A 16,580-nucleotide genomic window follows, 5' to 3' on the forward strand; every position below is an offset into this window, starting at 1 on the left:
ATATTTATTCATGTTATTGACAGATGAAGTTTGCAAGTGCCCCACAACAAAGTTTGCTAGAAAATCATTATTGTACAAACCACAACTTATTTTACTTGTAAACATCAATAATAAAACATCATATACAAAAATATTGAACGGTTGTCTACATGCCAATTTAATTCATTTATTTTTCAAATAGGTGTATATTTATACTGGCAAATGTTAATAGAGTTAATAATGTCTCTTGTTAATTAGCGTCTTCAAAAACTTATAAAACATTTAATACAAATGTGACATTTCGTCCATTCAATCAAACGAATGATTTTGAAGTACTTTTTACAATTATAAAAGCTATTCATATTTAGTTTCATTACAACAAAAATAATATATAGTTTTTCTTGGAGGTCTAAATATGCGACCATATCATGCACTTAAGGAAAAAGAATTATTACATAGATTTTATACTTAATTATTTATATATTTATAGATACAAATATATAGAAATTTTTTAAAAAAAATTAAATAAATTGTGCAATCTAATCTCTTGCTGATTTGAAAACAAAAGAGTTGATGGTGGAAGAACATTTTTTCATACTAGCAATTGGACAAAATTCATGCATATGCAAGTAGAAAGCTTGTAGTAAATTCACTATTTTAAAAAACAAAAGCATTTGATAAGACAAAACAAAAGAGTTGATGGTGGAAGAACATTTTTTCATACTAGCAATTGGACAAAATTCATGCATATGCAAGTAGAAAGCTTGTAGTAAATTCACTATTTTAAAAAACAAAAGCATTTGATAAGACAAAACAAAAGAGTTGATGGGGGAAGAACATTTTTTCATACTAGTAATTGGACAAAATTTATGCATATGCAAGTAGAAATCTTGTAGTAAATTCACTATTTTAAAAAACAAAAGCATTTGATAAGACAAAACAAAAGAGTTGATGGTGGAAGAACATTTTTTCATACTAGCAATTGGACAAAATTTATGCATATGCAAGTAGAAATCTTGTAGTAAATTCACTATTTTAAAAAACAAAAGCATTTTCCAACAAAATTTTATGTGATACACCTGCAAAGTCGAAGATGTCAACAACATGAATAAACATGATGCTTGTGCATAATTATACAAAACGATAAATAAATGACATCAAAAAACTCCCACGCAAGCCCATGAACAAAACCCAACACAACGAATAAACCAAGATAAATTTACAAAAACAAATGGAGGTTCGTTCTTCAATTTAACACTCAACTCTACACTTGCATCCTCGTATTCTAATATGCCCCAAAAATTGCAATTCCTATCTCTTCCAAATTACAACGATGATAACGTTGAGCTTTTCACAGAAACCAGACAGAGCTTTAGGTTTTGAAGTTTACAAAGTATAAAAGCAATGGTTTTTCACCTTTATCTTGACTTTCAAATATGGCAAAGAAATTGACAGAGAAGAATGAATAGAAAACATGACTTACCTTTCAGTTAGAAATAGACTATAGTTAATTCCTCAAATGCAAATCATATGATTTCTCATGTATGAGACTATTATAGTTACCAAAATTCTATGTTCTTTAAAATCGTTTCACAATTTTGCAAATTATATAATATTGACAAAGACGTACTTGGCATGTAGACAACCATCCTATATTTTGATATAGTGTTCCAGTTTAGTATTTAAATTTCCTACTCAATCCTTTTGATTCCCACACAATTCTTAAGAATATGAGATTACTTTAGTTCGCACAAAATTGACAAACCAAGTTTAGACTCCAACCCCCAGCCTTCTAATAAACGAGCGTAGATCACCTATACTCACTAACATGCTTCACTTATACAATCGAATGAATGCATGTTACACATAGTACTGAAAAACAATTTCTCATGTAAGTTGATAGCCTTCTGTAATTGCATGCTATACTCGCCGAAAAAAAAAAAAAAAAAAGAACAGATATTGCCTTCATATCATATACTATGCATTAAGACAAAATTGTAAAGAAACTGAGATATGAAAGTCATTGGGTGCCACAGTGTCCGCCTGTGACTGAAATCATTACTCATAGCATTCTCCAGTCGAAAGGCATAAACAACATGGCAAAAGTACTTCACGATCAAGAAACGTGTCAAGATGCACATAAAAAAGTATGCTTTGTTGGCCCGTCAATTCGGCCAGATTTTTAAACTCAAACTGAAAGACAATATACAAATGGCCCTTACAGTCTAATATATATACACACACATACAAAGTTAGGAGATGGGCTGAAACTGATGGTAACAAGGATAATAGTAGGAAATAAAAACTTACTTATGGCTCAGAAAGTGACACATATGTTGATTAAAGTCAAGCTGTCACTACATGAGTTCCCATTACCTTCGAGTAGTTAAGACCATCACCATGGTATAATTGACAAACTCAACATACAATATAGACAATGGTTGTTTGATTTTTGCTTTAAGTAGTTGAAGATAAAACTCACCGAACTTGGGTTTGCAGTTTGCTGTGAGTTTTCGAACTTTAGAAAAGAAACATTAAAAGTAAACATCTTGCAACAAAGAGTCGGAAATTATCGAATTTCAAGAAGTGCAGATTTCTTTCTATGAAAAATCAACATCTAATATTCGATAGACAGACGAGAGCATTTCCGTTATTTTTTTACCACAGTACGTGCCCAGTGAAAACAGAGAACGGAATAATATTACTTAGGTTCAATGTTAGGCGAACAGATTTTCTATCTAAATACCAATCAAACAAATTAAGCACATTCATAAGGTAATTTCTCCAATACTACCAATAAAAATTGTTCTTCAAGATTAAAAGAAGAAAAACAAAAGAAGAAACTACAGAATCATTATTTGTGGCAGTTGTGCAGCTACTAGTTGTTATCAGATTAGGTGATGCAAAGTGATGTTTCTCTTACCTTTAATGTTTTAGATGGCCCATAAGTGGATAATGGTGCTAATCGGCTTCCCAGCAATGTCCCATGAGGAGAAAGTTTCTGCATCCTGCGAACATTATCAGGCGCTCTAATGCAGCAAATCCGAAGAGAAACATGATTGTCCATCGTTCTCCAAAACAAGGGAATCCTCAACTAATTCAAACTCAAACAGTCTGTTGAGCCATTCTGTAAAAATTAGCCTTGGACATAGAAAGAAATTGTTGTACCATTTACAATCGCAAAGATAAACATGGAACCATTAAAGACCAGCAGTTATATTTTGTTAAAACTTCTATTCTTTCCCATCCCAATCGTGGGAAGATCAACCAAACACCAAGATTACAAAACAATACACGGCCTCGCCACCAGTTTAAAAAAAGAACACAATCACCAAATATTCATATAAGAGCTAGAAGCATTAGGTCATCAATAAGAGAGAAGGCTAGCAAACATGTCAATGTAATCAAGTACATAGAAAACAAGACCTCGATGACCATGAAAATCACAGGTGGAGGACTGAAATTCTTCAACCATAAAATCACTTCGAGAGCTATATATAATCTAACAAATTTGCCTAGAGCCAACTTCATCCACAATCAATGGCAGTCGGCCCATAGAACATGGTTTTAGTGCTAGCCTAACCATTGATTAGCATTAAGAATAAGTGAACTTGGCAAAACGTCACATACATGACTGCAAGAACAAGTGCAAAATATTGATTAGCATTAAGAAAAAGTGAACTTGGCGAAACGTCACATACATGACTGCAAGAACAAGTGCAAAATGTACAATTCAATTGTAAATTGGCTTTCAGATTTCACACATTATGAATCAGATACATGTAGTGGGTGATTTAGCATGTCAATAAATCATTATGTTGTTAACAAATGAAGTCTGCAAAAATTTGAACAGCGAATGCCTTCTGTTGAGCTAAACAAACTTTATCTTCCTTAAGGAGTAAAACAACCTAAAAGGCAGTCCTACGCCAAAAAAAATGTTGCTTCTTATGTGACAAATTTAACTTTAGATAAATAAAAATAAACAATAAAGAAACCAATTCAAAACCGACCAAGACTGGGCTGTAATGATAAGGTAAAATAACCTTTATACGTGCTGACATCAATCTAGACTGAAATAAACCAAAAAAACAAAAAGGAAATGCCAGAAAACACCATAACATACCTATACATGAGCCTTTCAATAAAATCTTTTCTTTCATTCTTAGAAGAGAGTGTCGAGTCTCCTCCCCAAGCGCAGACCAGAAGTCCACCAAAGTCTCCACAGACAATCTGGCAGTATGAAGAGCACATGTTTCTCTTGTTCCATGACCTCTACCATATCCTGCAATTCCTTGGTTTATCCATCCTCGTCCACCTCCCCCACATGCATCTAGATAAAGCAATTCACGTTCCCTTTCCCTTGCACAAGCACTGTCAAACACCTGATTCACAAGAAGCATGTAAACTAAATGTGCTCATGAAGAAATTATAAGCACAGAGAATCAGTAGCACAAAAAAGAGATTTACAGTTTGAAACCCCTTTAAAGACTTTGAGTAAAGATAGCAATCCAAGAGCGTGAGTGTCCCATCCCTGACCGCAGTCAATCCACCCCATGGATGGACAGATGGATCTTGAGCATCATCTTGGCGTTCATTTGCCATACACAGGTCTCCATCACTTTGATTGTCTGTTGCTCTCGCACTGTAGCGGCCACCGGCTGCATCCTGCTGTAGAGACTTCCCATACATGACAATCTGAAAAAAACCTTCAAGCAACAAACCATTGCACCTAGAAAAATACATGTTCTTCCGAGCGTGCTCAAAGAGTGTTTGCTTATCTATCCTAAGAAGATTCCTTCGAGCTTGTGGTGTCAGCTCACACCAAAACTGCAGGAAAATCAGAAACACCTTCCATAACTAATCAAGTTTAACTTAACTTGCAAACTAAGAAAGAGGCTTGCCATTGATCAATACTTAACAAATCCTATTTGATTTCTGGTTCAATAGCTAATAAAAATAATGTCGTATTCTGAACATACTAGAGGAAGCAGGTCAAGGATATGAGAATGTAATAAGTGATAAATGTTAATATAACGCAGAGCTGCCTACTACTGAAAACTTAGCATGTACTTGTGTAAGTGGTGCCTGTGTATTAGCGGGAGAGCTATTCAATGATCAGGCAGACTACCAGAATAGCAAAGTTCCAGATATGCACACTGCTGCAGAGAACATGCTAATTTAATCCGCTCGTGTAAATTAATAGACTCTAGCTACAAAATTTGTCTACCTTCCAAATTCCACAGCACCAGATTAATAGAATCACACAGGGTTTGGACGGGCATTCCTTCTAGAACTGATTTCCCACGAGATCAACAAAACACATAACAAAATAAAACTACTTCTATTTAAATTCCGCATGATGAACTAAATTGGATTTGTCCAAATGTTATAGGAATGACTTCCAATGCAGTTACAATCTTAAGATTTCAACTCTATAACATTTTTTACGCGCAAGATCCAAATTAAACTCTTAACAATCCAATTGAAAATACCACGAACAACCATTATTTTTCTTGTACGAACAATTTTAATCAAAGTAAAGAATACATTTACACGCTTATACCTTCTGCAGCTGATTGTAGCTCACATCATTGCGATGCTTCGACCAGCACCCATTACTAGAAACGGATGAACCATTGAAGGAATGGAACGGCAGCGTGCCATTCCCCACCAATGGATTCTGGTAACCAGTATTAGTATCATTGTTATCAGCTCTAGAATTAGCATGTCAATAAATCATTATGTTGTTAACAATGATGATTGAAAAATATAAACTAAGGTAATTAGTCACCTGGGGATACAATGAAAGTGCCATCTTCTTCATTTTTCCCAGAAGTTCTAGAGGCACTGGAGCCTGACAATAGAAAATACTAGAATATTTCCTTCATTTTTGTAATAGAACCACGAGGCGCCAGCAATATCATATTTAATTCACTGCAACCAAAAAGAGAAAAAAGAACCATATCTAATTCACAACAATTTGTCGACCGCAAAGTTTTCTTTAACCAAAGATGAAAATAATAGAAAAACACATCCATGAAAACAGGGAAATGAAAAGCAGAAACGACAGTGAACATCCTTTCAAAGGAAATTAAGAGATAATGGCGTAAAGTCTTGTAAACAACACCAATTCGTTTGTGGATATTTCCAAGATTTAACGTCTCCACAAGAAAACATGGGGAAAAAAAACTAAACAAAAAAAGGGAACCGGTTATTTCATCAGACCAAGAAACCATGCGGCACAATGTACTCGCAATTGCAAACCCTACATAACAGAACTAAAAACAAGAAAGTGGGTTCATATTCGAGACCTCCATGAAAAGCAAGACGCGAATATTATAAGGAATTAAAAGCCAAAGAGTGGAATCTCCACGCAAAACTTCAAGAAAAAATTCAAAACAACACGCAGCGGTTAACGGAACATTTTCAAGAAACACCAAAAACACCAGCCACGTATATACCTGAATCTTGATCTTTCGATTTCCAGTTGAATTCGTCCTCTGGGACTCATTGAATTCTTGCATTCAACAATTCTTGGTAAAAGAAAAAGTGTCAAGAAGAAGAAGAAGAGGAAAGAAGTTTTTAACTCCATGATTCAAGAAATCGATTTCCCCAGTATCTCACCAAATGATACATAGAGAGAAGAAGGAAGAAGGAAGAAGCAGTTTCACGACTACACTCTCAACGGCTAGAAGACTAAAAGTTGCTATTTCACTAACTAAGGCGTACAAATTCTAATAACAACTTTAATTATTTTAATTATTATTTTATTATATATATATAATGTGATCAAAAAATTTAATCAATAATTACGATATTTTAAAATTTGGGTATGCGATTCATACTAAATTTAAATATATATAAGACTATGTACATTAGATCATATCGGACGATTTGATTTAAAATCACATGGCCTGATTCTACGAGACACCGACTTGAATGATTACTCTTATGTTCCAAATACAATATATTGACATCCGTATATTCAATATGTCTAAAACTTTACCAAGTGTATTTTTCTATAAGTTTGATCATATCTAACGGTTTGATCTAAATTTTGATGGTCCGATTAACCCATGTGGTTCAACAATGTAAGATGATAGTTAGATCAATGTAATGCTAACATTTATAAACATATGAATTTACTGCAAATTGTGGACATATATTAATCTCAACTATAAAATAATTTAAATTCATTTATGTCGTGAAGTTTCTTGCCATTGATACGCCACCATATGGACGCATCACGGCCTGAGACTGCCACTGTTCGACTCCTCTCATCGAGACGATTCCAACGAGGACAAGCTTTTCCATTTTCATCACCGTCGGCGATGGAGAAGATGACAGAAAGAAGAGAGATAAATAAAAATTAAGTAAATATAAAATATTTAATTTAAATATATATTAATACTTCTATCGGTTTTGTCTAATTTATTAAGTACTTTAATGTTTTAAATTTTAAATGAAATTTATTTGATTTATATTCTTCTAAATCATTAACCGTTCAAAATTATTCAAAAAAGTTATCCTCATAAAAAGCCTATTTTTCTACAAAATTTGGATTAAACAATGCAAATGCCACATCACATTTCCAAATTCCACCGGTTGAAAGTGCTAATCTAAACACGCAAATCGTGAACGCCCATATTATCCTTCATGGGACCACCCACTCGAAATTGGAGAATACTGGACAGGACAAAACCGGAGGTAACCTTAGCCCAATTCACACAGAAACAAAATACATATTCATTCTATTTCTACAAGCACCAGAACGAAGCGACACTCAATTGCCTCCCTTTCTTCGCTGACTCCGTCTCTCCACCACCTCTACCACCGCCACCGGTTCCGCCACCGACGCCCAGCTCCTCAACCGCCTAGTCAAGTCAATGCCCGCCCAAAAGCGTCCCCTCGAAACCACCACTCCACCTCGTTCTCCTTCGCCACCGCACGAGGAAGAAAAACCCGATGATTCACAGCAAGGCAGCGAGGAGAACAACCATAAAGAAACCGACGACGACTGCGGTACGTGCTTGAATGCGTATTCATGTACACGTCTACCCACATGCGTTATTTTGGTTACAGTAATTTCGAGTTTTGGTCAGCATTTTCATCTGAATTTTTTATTATTTATTATTGTACGTATTTTTGCTTCTCAGATTCGGATGAGAGTCCTTACTCTAGCGATGGAGAAAAAGACGAGTACGTCTATTTCTATCTCTTCCTGCCCATACTTCTACATACGCACACAGACACACACACGGTGACGCACACATTCACGTACGAATTCTCAGGCATACATATAACTGACAGTATGTATTTGTGTTAAATTTCTGACCCGCTCGCTAATGCTGCGCATTTTGGCGCGGGTTGATGTTTGTATGAGCAGGTATAGCTTGAGATCTGCATGTTTTGTTTGCCATATAATTTGTTTACTTAAGTTTCATTGAAGACTAGTTTTGGGCTTATTCTTGAATTATTAGACACTTAGATCTGTAGTGCTTTTTGATTTCCTGTTGAAGGCCGATGAACCTTGATTTTGGAATTTTCTGATGGATGTGCTTCTCCCCTTTCATTACTTGATCATTGTATGTTAGATCATGCGTGGTCTATATAGAAGTGACCCAGAATTATGCTATCTGTACTTGGATTAAGTTGTGAGGCGTAGTTACATGAAAGTTGTGCTGGTGTTGCTAGTGTCTTTAGCATTTTTATATCGATATTTGAATCTCTTTTTCATAGTTACGTAGTTCTTTCACATGTGGCCTAATAAGGTGCTTGTGCTCTTGCTTTTTGCATTTACTTGTAGTGGCACCGTGATAGTTGACTTCCCAATACTAATATCATTGCCATGATATTTACACAAACCATTGTTGCCACAACCTTAGAATGTTGATACAGCATATGAAAATATCCACCTATATTGGCTTCTTGTTAAGGAGTGGAGGCAGCAAAATTTTGAGATCAGTTAGGTCTTTTGTGCAATCACATGTGGCTTCTGTTTCCAAAAGTTGGCCACTTTCAGTTTAAACTACTATTCATCTGATTTGATGGAGATGGCCGCTCTGGGTTGCCATGCATGTAGTTGACTGGTAAAGGGCGGCTTTCTTCCATGTGGACAACGTGATAAAGAGTTGGGCCATTGGGTAGAATTGATTAATAAGAATATAATACTTTTGACACCCAGGATGTAGAGAATATTTAATATCCCTCTATGTGGGCTGTAAACTTTGACAACTTTAATGCAGCATGTGGGCAGTGGTTTTGATATTTTGTGCTTAGGGAACTCTGTGTCTCTGTTTATGATGGTTATAGTAATCACATTGTGGGGGCATTGACATAGATGACATACTAATATTTTGTTAAGAATGATTCATGTCCAAGATATTGACTAATACTTCAAATTAGCAATTTATGAGCTGGAGCGGAGAGACAATGTATTAGTCCAATGAATGAAGACCTCAATGAAAAGAGCATCATGACCAGCCAAAACCTAGAAGTGCCACAATGTTGCAGAAAATATATTTGTGATAACGAGAAGTGCAAGTGTATTATCTTGAGATATTTTTTCCTTCTGAAGAACTGAACTCTTTTCTGCACCTCTATAGAGTGATTCACTTCATTTCTGTTTTGCATTCACATTGATAGCTAAGGCCAACAGTGAGGCAAAGAAAGACTAGATGCATATGTTCTTTCAAATTTGGCCATTTTTGCACTTAAAATTTTGTATGAATTACTCTAAGAGATGATGTTGTTGAATTCCAGATTTATTGTTGTGAAGTTGGCAGAGATACGCAAGGAAGTCCAGTGTCCAATATGTTTAGGTATGATTCTCTAATTTTAGTTTGTCAAAGTCACATACATAACAACTTCATGCAACAAAAGTACATGTAGTTAGAAGCTACAATCAGATCTGCATCTTGTTATTGGTTGTTTCATTATTTTGTAAAATGATAATGTGTTTAGAAATAAACAAGAGGAAGTCCTTTAGGTTGCAACTTGTCTTTCTCTTTGCTTCTAGCCTGTGTGTGATGCCTTGCTATTGAAAATATACCATGAACAGGTATCATTAGGAAGACAAGGACAGTCATGGAATGTTTACATCGTTTCTGCAGAGAATGCATTGACAAATCCATGCGGCTAGGGTACTTTCTTGTGCTTCTTATATATTGACTAGCAACTACTTATATCTTGCCTTTTAATTTTAGTATTGACTTGAATGCAGGAATAACGAATGTCCGGCTTGCCGCACACATTGTGCTAGTCGCCGTTCTTTGCGAGATGATCCAAACTATGATGCCCTGATTGCTGCTTTGTATCCCGACATTGATAAATACGAGGAAGAGGTAGTAGTTATTGGGTATTATTAACTTTATTTTGCTTCATCAATAACCGTTCTATTGGCACTGCAGGAACTGGCTTTCCATGAAGAGGAGAAGGCTCGTAATAAGCAGGTGATGTTTCTCAAGTTTAGTCTCATTCTTTCTGCAGCTATCATGCAGTGTAATCTTAATGGTTGTTCAGAGTTCTATGTTTCAATCAATGTGCTGCATGTGTTAGTGCTAGAAAAGCTCATCTCCCTCACTCTCTGCAATGTGATCAATCACAAGCTTCCCTTGGGTCCATTCTTTTGGCTGGGAGGACCAGTTGTGTTCTTTTTTCTGCTGCAATAGGATGATTCATGAATTGCATGCCGGCATTTCTATCTCTGAGTTGCTACAACCATATTCCATCTGCTTAAGTTTATGTTCTGTAACAGATCCAAGCTTCAATTGCTCAGACTTTTCGTCGTCAAGCAGAGGCACTGGGGAAGAAACGTACATCAGCCAGAGTCACAGCAGCGGCATTTGTTAGGAGACAGGGCAACTATCGAAATTTGAGAGGTCGGAGAAACCATCGAGTTCCTGAACACCAAGGATCTGATGAAGAGGAAGGAGCGAATGGGAATGATGGTAGCAAAGACACGTCGTCCGCTGATGAGCGCTCTCCGGAAGTCAAATCAAAGAGATATAAAAGATGGGGAGGAGGTCGGACTTCACAGCAATCATCAGGAGCCAATGGAGATGGAGGTTGTGATGATAATGATTCAGAGGCCAACAGAGAATTACTTGGTGCTTCTGTTGGCCTTATTGCAGGTACAGAAATTCTTGCCTGGGGAAGAGGCGGAATGCGTAGTAACACCCGACATGGCGGTCTCAGTTGGGCGGGCGGCAAACTTTCCCGGAATAACCGACTCTCTAAGTTAATAGATCATCTGCGATGTTCAAATGAAAATGATGAGGTGGTATTTGTAGAATAGATTTCCATTCAATATTGGAAATTTGACCCTGACTTTGTTTGTCTATCTTTAATATGGAATTGGTTTTCTAATAGTGATGGGCTGGGGGGTTGGGGGTGGCGAGGGGGTTGGGGAGAGGTTTGATTTGATATATAAGCAAATCTTGAAACCTCCGGACAGTTGAACAACTTCAGTCGCTTGCGTGTTGCTGACTGAACTGGACATTTGAGTTTGTGAGATTATCTGATTAGAGTATTTGCCCTTTTTTCTGCAAGGTAACTTAAGGGTTTCATCTTCTCGTTTCAGTTGAAAATCAGTCTCACACTTGTTTCATTGCTTGAGGAGAAAATACCCAGCCTGAAGCGTCCTTATCTCTGCTGCAGCCCCAGATCATCAGTAAGACACTTATGCCAGGTATTTTCACAAACATTGTAGTTCTTGATCTTCTATTTTTTATTCCGAACTATTAAGTAATGTACGAATCCTCAATGGCTCAAATCCAAATTCTCTTGCAGTACGTGGCTATGCAGACATCCATGGAAGTTGGTGAAATTGAGATACTAATAGTAAAAGATTTTCATCCTGTAAACAACCCTTTGAGTTTCAAAAACCAACTTGTCATCTTAAACCCTTGCGAACATGAGTTGCAGCTGTTGAGTGAGCATCAGACATTGGGGGAAATTCATGCCAGTTTCACTCAGCAAAATCTGGTAAGATTGATTCACTGTGATGTGCAAAAAATTAAACAGATTATCCTGGTCCCCATTTTGCCTTTTTATACATATAAGCTTTTAATTGTTTATCTTATTGTTTTCTGTTTTTTGTTTTGTGGGGGTTGGGGTATAGGGGGTTAAACTTTAAGCTGTACGTGGGCTTCGATGCTGCCCATGTGGATAGCAGCCCAACTTGGGTATAGAACATTGGATTATGCAGGATGATGTTAGTACTTCACTTTATGACCTTAGCATCTATCTTTCATCCCTGTTGAAGAAATGCCTGGGCAGTTTGGTAACTGTTCCATAAGCATATTATTATGCATGTGACTTGTGTGCGGCAAACAGTCCAGTCCAGTGCTTGAATGTAACAGCCTCCACCTTGCAAGTGAAGTGGCCAGTAGCTGCGGAAAGGAACCGAACTTTTAAAATTCAACTTTTCGTTTGAAAACTCTTAAGCAGCTATGTCAGTTGGCTCCTTTATCCCCACCAGCAGCCATGAAAATATGCCAGTGCGAGACATGCCTGTTTTCTTCTCTGGACTATGTAGTGTAACCCACTAACGCTCTTATATCTTGTCGTAGCTGTAACAAGTAATTGGATCGAGGTGTACTATGCCTGTGTTTTTATCAATAGTCTCAATGCTGTTTGATTTGTTTGTACAGTTGTTCGGTAATAAATCAGGTTATTCACCAGTCATGCATATAAAGTAAACTGTCATTGTTTTCGAATTCTCTTTGTTCAGGTTTTAGCATACCGCCAAAAGGCGTAAGGCTAAGGAAACTGGCGAGGTGGAGCTGATGTCTTCATGTTGAAAGAAGCTGCTAACTATGATGTAGGAATGAAATTTGCTGGAGTATATTTTAAACATATTCATGTATATTTTGAATTTTAGTGGTTTTACAAGTTAAAAGTTTTTATACAGGCAACTAGATACTAGGAGAGCTGGTCAAATGTTCCTCTATGATGGCTTCGCATTCGATAGCTTTATATATTGGTATAGGCCTTTGTATGTAGAGTTTTGAAAATGTCAAATATTTGTGTTTATGCAATTATACTGATGGCATGGAAAAGAGCTGTTGTTCCTGTTATATATGCGACCTGATACCTAATCTAAATGTTATTTCCCAGAGAAGCTGGTCCTTCCATTTTTAATTTTGACTCCATGTTGCCAGTGTTTTTCCTTAACATTCATTCTCTTAGAATCTGTTCATAATATACCATCTTATGATCCCAAGATAAGTATAGTAGCTTCTGTTTAACAAACATTGGGATTCTGTTCTTCTGCTCTATCTGCGATCAGAGTAATACAGAATTTTCATCTTTCAAGAGGAAATGGTCCTAGATGCTGCTCTTAGTCATGTTTGTTTGAAATTGAGGACCTCCATCAGATCAATATTCATGCTTCTTTTGATGATTCCTTTTCGTTCTGCATACGTACTATAGGAAAAGCCCCCAATTCATATCTCAAAGGAAAAACTGCGGTCGAAGTTTGTTTTCCTGCGCAGCATTATCTTTCCAAAAGGAGTGGTGTGTGGTAGAGTTGGGTCCAGATAGAGGGCATTAGAGATCGATAAGAACCGAAACTACATAGTTGATATTCGATCTTCATTTAACAGTATTTTTTACTGTATATTGGTGGATAAATGCATTTAAAATTTTCAACTATAGTAACTAATGCAATCTTAAATTGTCTCAGGATCAAAATCGCATTGGTAACTATATTTGAGGATAAAAAATACATTTATTCCGTACACCGGTTAATTATACACTAGTTTAGTAATTAATAGTATATGCAATGCATCTTTTTATTTTTATCTTTTTAAAACAGATGTTCATAAATAGTTGTTACAAGTTTGTATAAATTCGACCCTTCAGTTATTAGCACATCATTTGGACACACTTTTCTGGTCTGATAAAACTGAAAATTCGCTTGAAACTTAACTGTGCTAGTTAAAAAATCAACATTATATACTAAAATATCAGCTAATTCAATTTAATTGATACTAGACTCAATTAAATTCCTATCTTAAACCCAATTTAAAAATTAAAATCAAATTTAAACAATTCGTGGGGGGGAAAAAAGAGAAAAAATTCTACCCCGCACCTAAGAGATCTTGGAGTTTAAATGGTTGAACTGTCCGTATTTTCTCGTTACTTTGCAGTCAGTAAAAAAACTGGTCTGGATAATTGATATATAATTATTAATTACAAAATAAATAAAATAACACACATAATATAACATGATTGAACATAATTTGAGTGGAAGAAGAAGAATTTGGAGAAAAACAATTATCTAATGGTCTCAACAATTATTATTAATTTATTAACAAATAGAAGAATGAATTAAGTTTAAATAGCGATTCCTATTTAGGAGTCGTCCATACTAAAACTTAAATTTACATCCCATTTATTTGGTGCATATATATATAAATAAGAAAACGATAAAGACAGCATGGGTGATGATCTGCACCGTCCATGGCAGACAAGAAGTGACCGCCGAATTGCGTAAGCTTTCACAAGGATGATGATAGAGCCACCCAACATAACCTAGTTACTTATCAGACGAAACCAAAATCATTGCAACTGCAGCTATATAGCTAGCTGGTGCACTGGCCACACGCCGAGTACCCAAGACACTATGCACATGCAACCGCCGGTGAGTCTAACACGTGTTCTTCAGCGGTGTCGGCTCCTGGTATCCCCGCTGTAAAGCCTGCCCCGGCCCATGCAATCCATATAATTAGTACCTACCTACGTACCTCTACTTGTGACAAGCTGAGAAGAGATGTATTTTTGTGTAAAATCGATCTGGAGGAGATATCAGATCAAACGCATACCAGTCGTAGACAGTAGGGGAATTGGGCTGCGGCTTGTCGAAGTACTCAGAGCCGACGTTCTTGGTGGCCAGGTTGCTCCCAGGGTTGAACACGCTCCGCCACACGTTATCCCTACGCGCGGCCGCCGCGGTCGGAGAAGTCGGGGTACCGGGCGTCGTTGGACTACTCGGCATCGACTGAGACCTCTGGTACTTTCCCATACTACCCTCTCCTCCATCTATCCACCCCCAAAAAACATAGTACGTACGCATGCATACGCATCGTGTGTTGTGTGTGTCTATCTGCATTCAAGTAATTAAGAAAGGAAAAGAAAAGACTGACCTTTGACGTCCAAGGGCGTGGTGAAAACCTTCTTGAGGTGTTTGAGGCCGCGTTCGGGCTGAGGCCCGGCGACGACATCATCCCAAAGCTGATCAAGCAGCACCATTTTCTTCTCTTTTGTTTTTACTCTTCTTGAGTGAAGTGTGTATGAAGTTGGTAGTTGCCCATGCACCTGGATTTGTATTTATAAATACAAAAATCTGGTGTCGGTGCTGAAATATCTCCTATAGTTTCTCCAGAAGAAATTTTCAAGATTGATATTTCCAAGTTGAGTACTTCTACTTCCAGCATAATAGGGTGGAAGTAAGTAATTGAAGAGGGTGGGGGTCATAGGGAAAGTGAGAGTGGAAGAAGAGGAAATGAATGTGGATAAGGATGAAAGTGAAGACCGAGTAAAATGGGACCTGAGATAATAATACATGGGATGTGAGATTGTGAAGGGTCTTTGTGCAAGTGTCTGGTTTTGTCCCTTTTTTTTTTTCTGGGGGAAGTGAAATTCTTACATTAAAATTTCAATCTTGAAAAAGTAATGCAATCTTTGAAAAAGGGATTTTAATTAAATAATGATGTGATTTAATTGATTGTAAAAATGCAATAATGGGTGTAGTTCATGTGGGGTTGTGTCCATATCAGAATCAGGACCATTAGGAGTGAGCTTAGCTATAGCGAAAATGGGTATAACTAATCACAGGCGATCGCGGCTTTTTTTTTTTGCGTACTTTTTCTGATTTTTCACTCTACACCATAGACATGCAATTGCTTTGCGTATGCAATGGACTAGAGTTCGTTTCTGTAGTGGGTTGTCTTACCCACCTCTATTAGGCCAAGATACCAAATTTTTCTTCTTCACCAATAATTTGATTGCATATAGCATTAATCTAACCCAGCATCGTTGGAGAATTTTGACGTGCACGGGTTGTGAAATTACTTATACTGATATGATATAATTTATATTTAATCTATTTTTATGTCATGCATATTAGATTTTTTTTCTTTACCTGATTTGCTTCGTTAATTCACTATGGGATGTTGAATACGGTACTCGGAATAAATATGGAACTTTTATCGCCAGAAAAATTAAAATGCACCTGAGTTGATCTTACTACCAATTGAATCGTTGTCCCCCGGTTTTCTTGATTGGTCTAATCTAATGTATTGTTTTCTTGACGGCAACCTTAGGCTTCAGACGTAATTTCACAAGGACGGCTATAAATATGAAAAATCAGGAGGCCCACAGGGAATGTTTTCACTGAAATTTGCTAAATAGTTTGCCTCGGAACATTCACCTTCACAAAATCGGCTTCTTGGCTTTATTTCACTAGAGAAAATGACACGGTAAGTGGGTTTAATCAGATGCGGCAATAATGCAAGTCAATTCCAAGTATGATTCGGAGTATCCCAGATTCTCGAATTCAACTAGTATTTTAATCACCCCCCCCCCCCCCCCCCTTC

At 36.8% G+C, this 16,580-nt stretch overlaps 3 protein-coding genes across 14 annotated transcripts in view; 1 reads left to right on the forward strand and 2 right to left on the reverse strand.

The window, feature by feature from the left end:
• LOC105175558 overlaps positions 1–6,647 on the reverse strand; it is a 7,654-nt gene extending 1,007 nt beyond the window's left edge. Inside the window, exons 1-6 of one of the 10 annotated variants that reach the window (XM_020698159.1) lie at positions 6,441–6,647; positions 5,771–5,833; positions 5,543–5,659; positions 4,447–4,806; positions 4,103–4,361; positions 2,903–2,980 (exon numbers count right to left, since the gene is read on the reverse strand). In XM_020698159.1, the coding sequence (XP_020553818.1) occupies positions 2,913–2,980; positions 4,103–4,361; positions 4,447–4,806; positions 5,543–5,659; positions 5,771–5,833; positions 6,441–6,503 (930 nt within the window). In that variant the 5' untranslated portion in view covers positions 6,504–6,647 and the 3' untranslated portion in view covers positions 2,903–2,912. Of the gene's footprint in view, positions 1–2,902; positions 3,121–3,640; positions 4,362–4,446; positions 4,807–5,542; positions 5,660–5,770; positions 5,914–6,440 lie in introns of those variants that run through there. The other 9 variants (XM_011098029.2, XM_020698157.1, XM_011098031.2 and 6 more) reach the window with 9 other exon arrangements.
• LOC105175559 (putative E3 ubiquitin-protein ligase RING1a) lies at positions 7,692–13,058 on the forward strand. 3 transcript variants are annotated; one of them, XR_848911.2, is made up of 11 exons: positions 7,692–8,001; positions 8,136–8,178; positions 9,742–9,800; positions 10,040–10,121; positions 10,202–10,322; positions 10,389–10,430; positions 10,736–11,257; positions 11,561–11,668; positions 11,770–11,964; positions 12,713–12,802; positions 12,893–13,058. XR_848911.2 is itself a non-coding variant. In XM_011098035.2 (10 exons), the coding sequence occupies exons 1-10, from the start codon at positions 7,866–7,868 to the stop codon at positions 12,737–12,739; spliced, it is 1,335 nt and encodes a 444-aa protein (XP_011096337.1). In that variant the 5' UTR covers positions 7,692–7,865; the 3' UTR covers positions 12,740–13,058. The 3 variants fall into 3 exon arrangements, 2 of the variants coding, with proteins under 2 accessions (XP_011096337.1, XP_020554191.1); XM_011098035.2 differs by having other exon boundaries at positions 12,713–13,058; XM_020698532.1 differs by lacking the exons at positions 7,692–8,001; positions 8,136–8,178 and adding an exon at positions 8,347–8,365 and having other exon boundaries at positions 12,713–13,058.
• Positions 14,255–15,293, reverse strand: LOC105175560 (dormancy-associated protein 1). The gene is made up of 3 exons (XM_011098036.2): positions 15,129–15,293; positions 14,808–15,024; positions 14,255–14,683 (listed from the first exon to the last, which is right to left on the reverse strand). The coding sequence occupies exons 1-3, from the start codon at positions 15,232–15,234 to the stop codon at positions 14,647–14,649; spliced, it is 360 nt and encodes a 119-aa protein (XP_011096338.1). The 5' UTR covers positions 15,235–15,293; the 3' UTR covers positions 14,255–14,646.

The sequence above is a fragment of the Sesamum indicum genome, linkage group LG12, assembly GCF_000512975.1.
Source record: "Sesamum indicum cultivar Zhongzhi No. 13 linkage group LG12, S_indicum_v1.0, whole genome shotgun sequence".
Classification (NCBI taxonomy): Eukaryota; Viridiplantae; Streptophyta; class Magnoliopsida; order Lamiales; family Pedaliaceae; genus Sesamum; species Sesamum indicum.

What these genes read in the sequence shown, in the direction of transcription:
- LOC105175559 (XM_011098035.2), top strand. Translation starts at nt 7,866, where the DNA reads ATGCCCGCCCAAAAGCGTCCCCTCGAAACCACCACTCCACCTCGTTCT. An exon ending in AGAAGGCTCGTAATAAGCAG is followed by an intron (nt 10,431 to 10,735) that starts GTGATGTTTCTC and finishes GTTCTGTAACAG; the next exon opens with ATCCAAGCTTCAATTGCTCA. An exon ending in GTTTCACTCAGCAAAATCTG is followed by an intron (nt 11,965 to 12,712) that starts GTAAGATTGATT and finishes CTCTTTGTTCAG; the next exon opens with GTTTTAGCATACCGCCAAAA.
- LOC105175560 (XM_011098036.2), bottom strand. Translation starts at nt 15,234, where the DNA reads ATGGTGCTGCTTGATCAGCTTTGGGATGATGTCGTCGCCGGGCCTCAG. An exon ending in CACGCCCTTGGACGTCAAAG is followed by an intron (nt 15,025 to 15,128) that starts GTCAGTCTTTTC and finishes GGGGGTGGATAG; the next exon opens with ATGGAGGAGAGGGTAGTATG. An exon ending in TCCCCTACTGTCTACGACTG is followed by an intron (nt 14,684 to 14,807) that starts GTATGCGTTTGA and finishes GGGCCGGGGCAG; the next exon opens with GCTTTACAGCGGGGATACCA.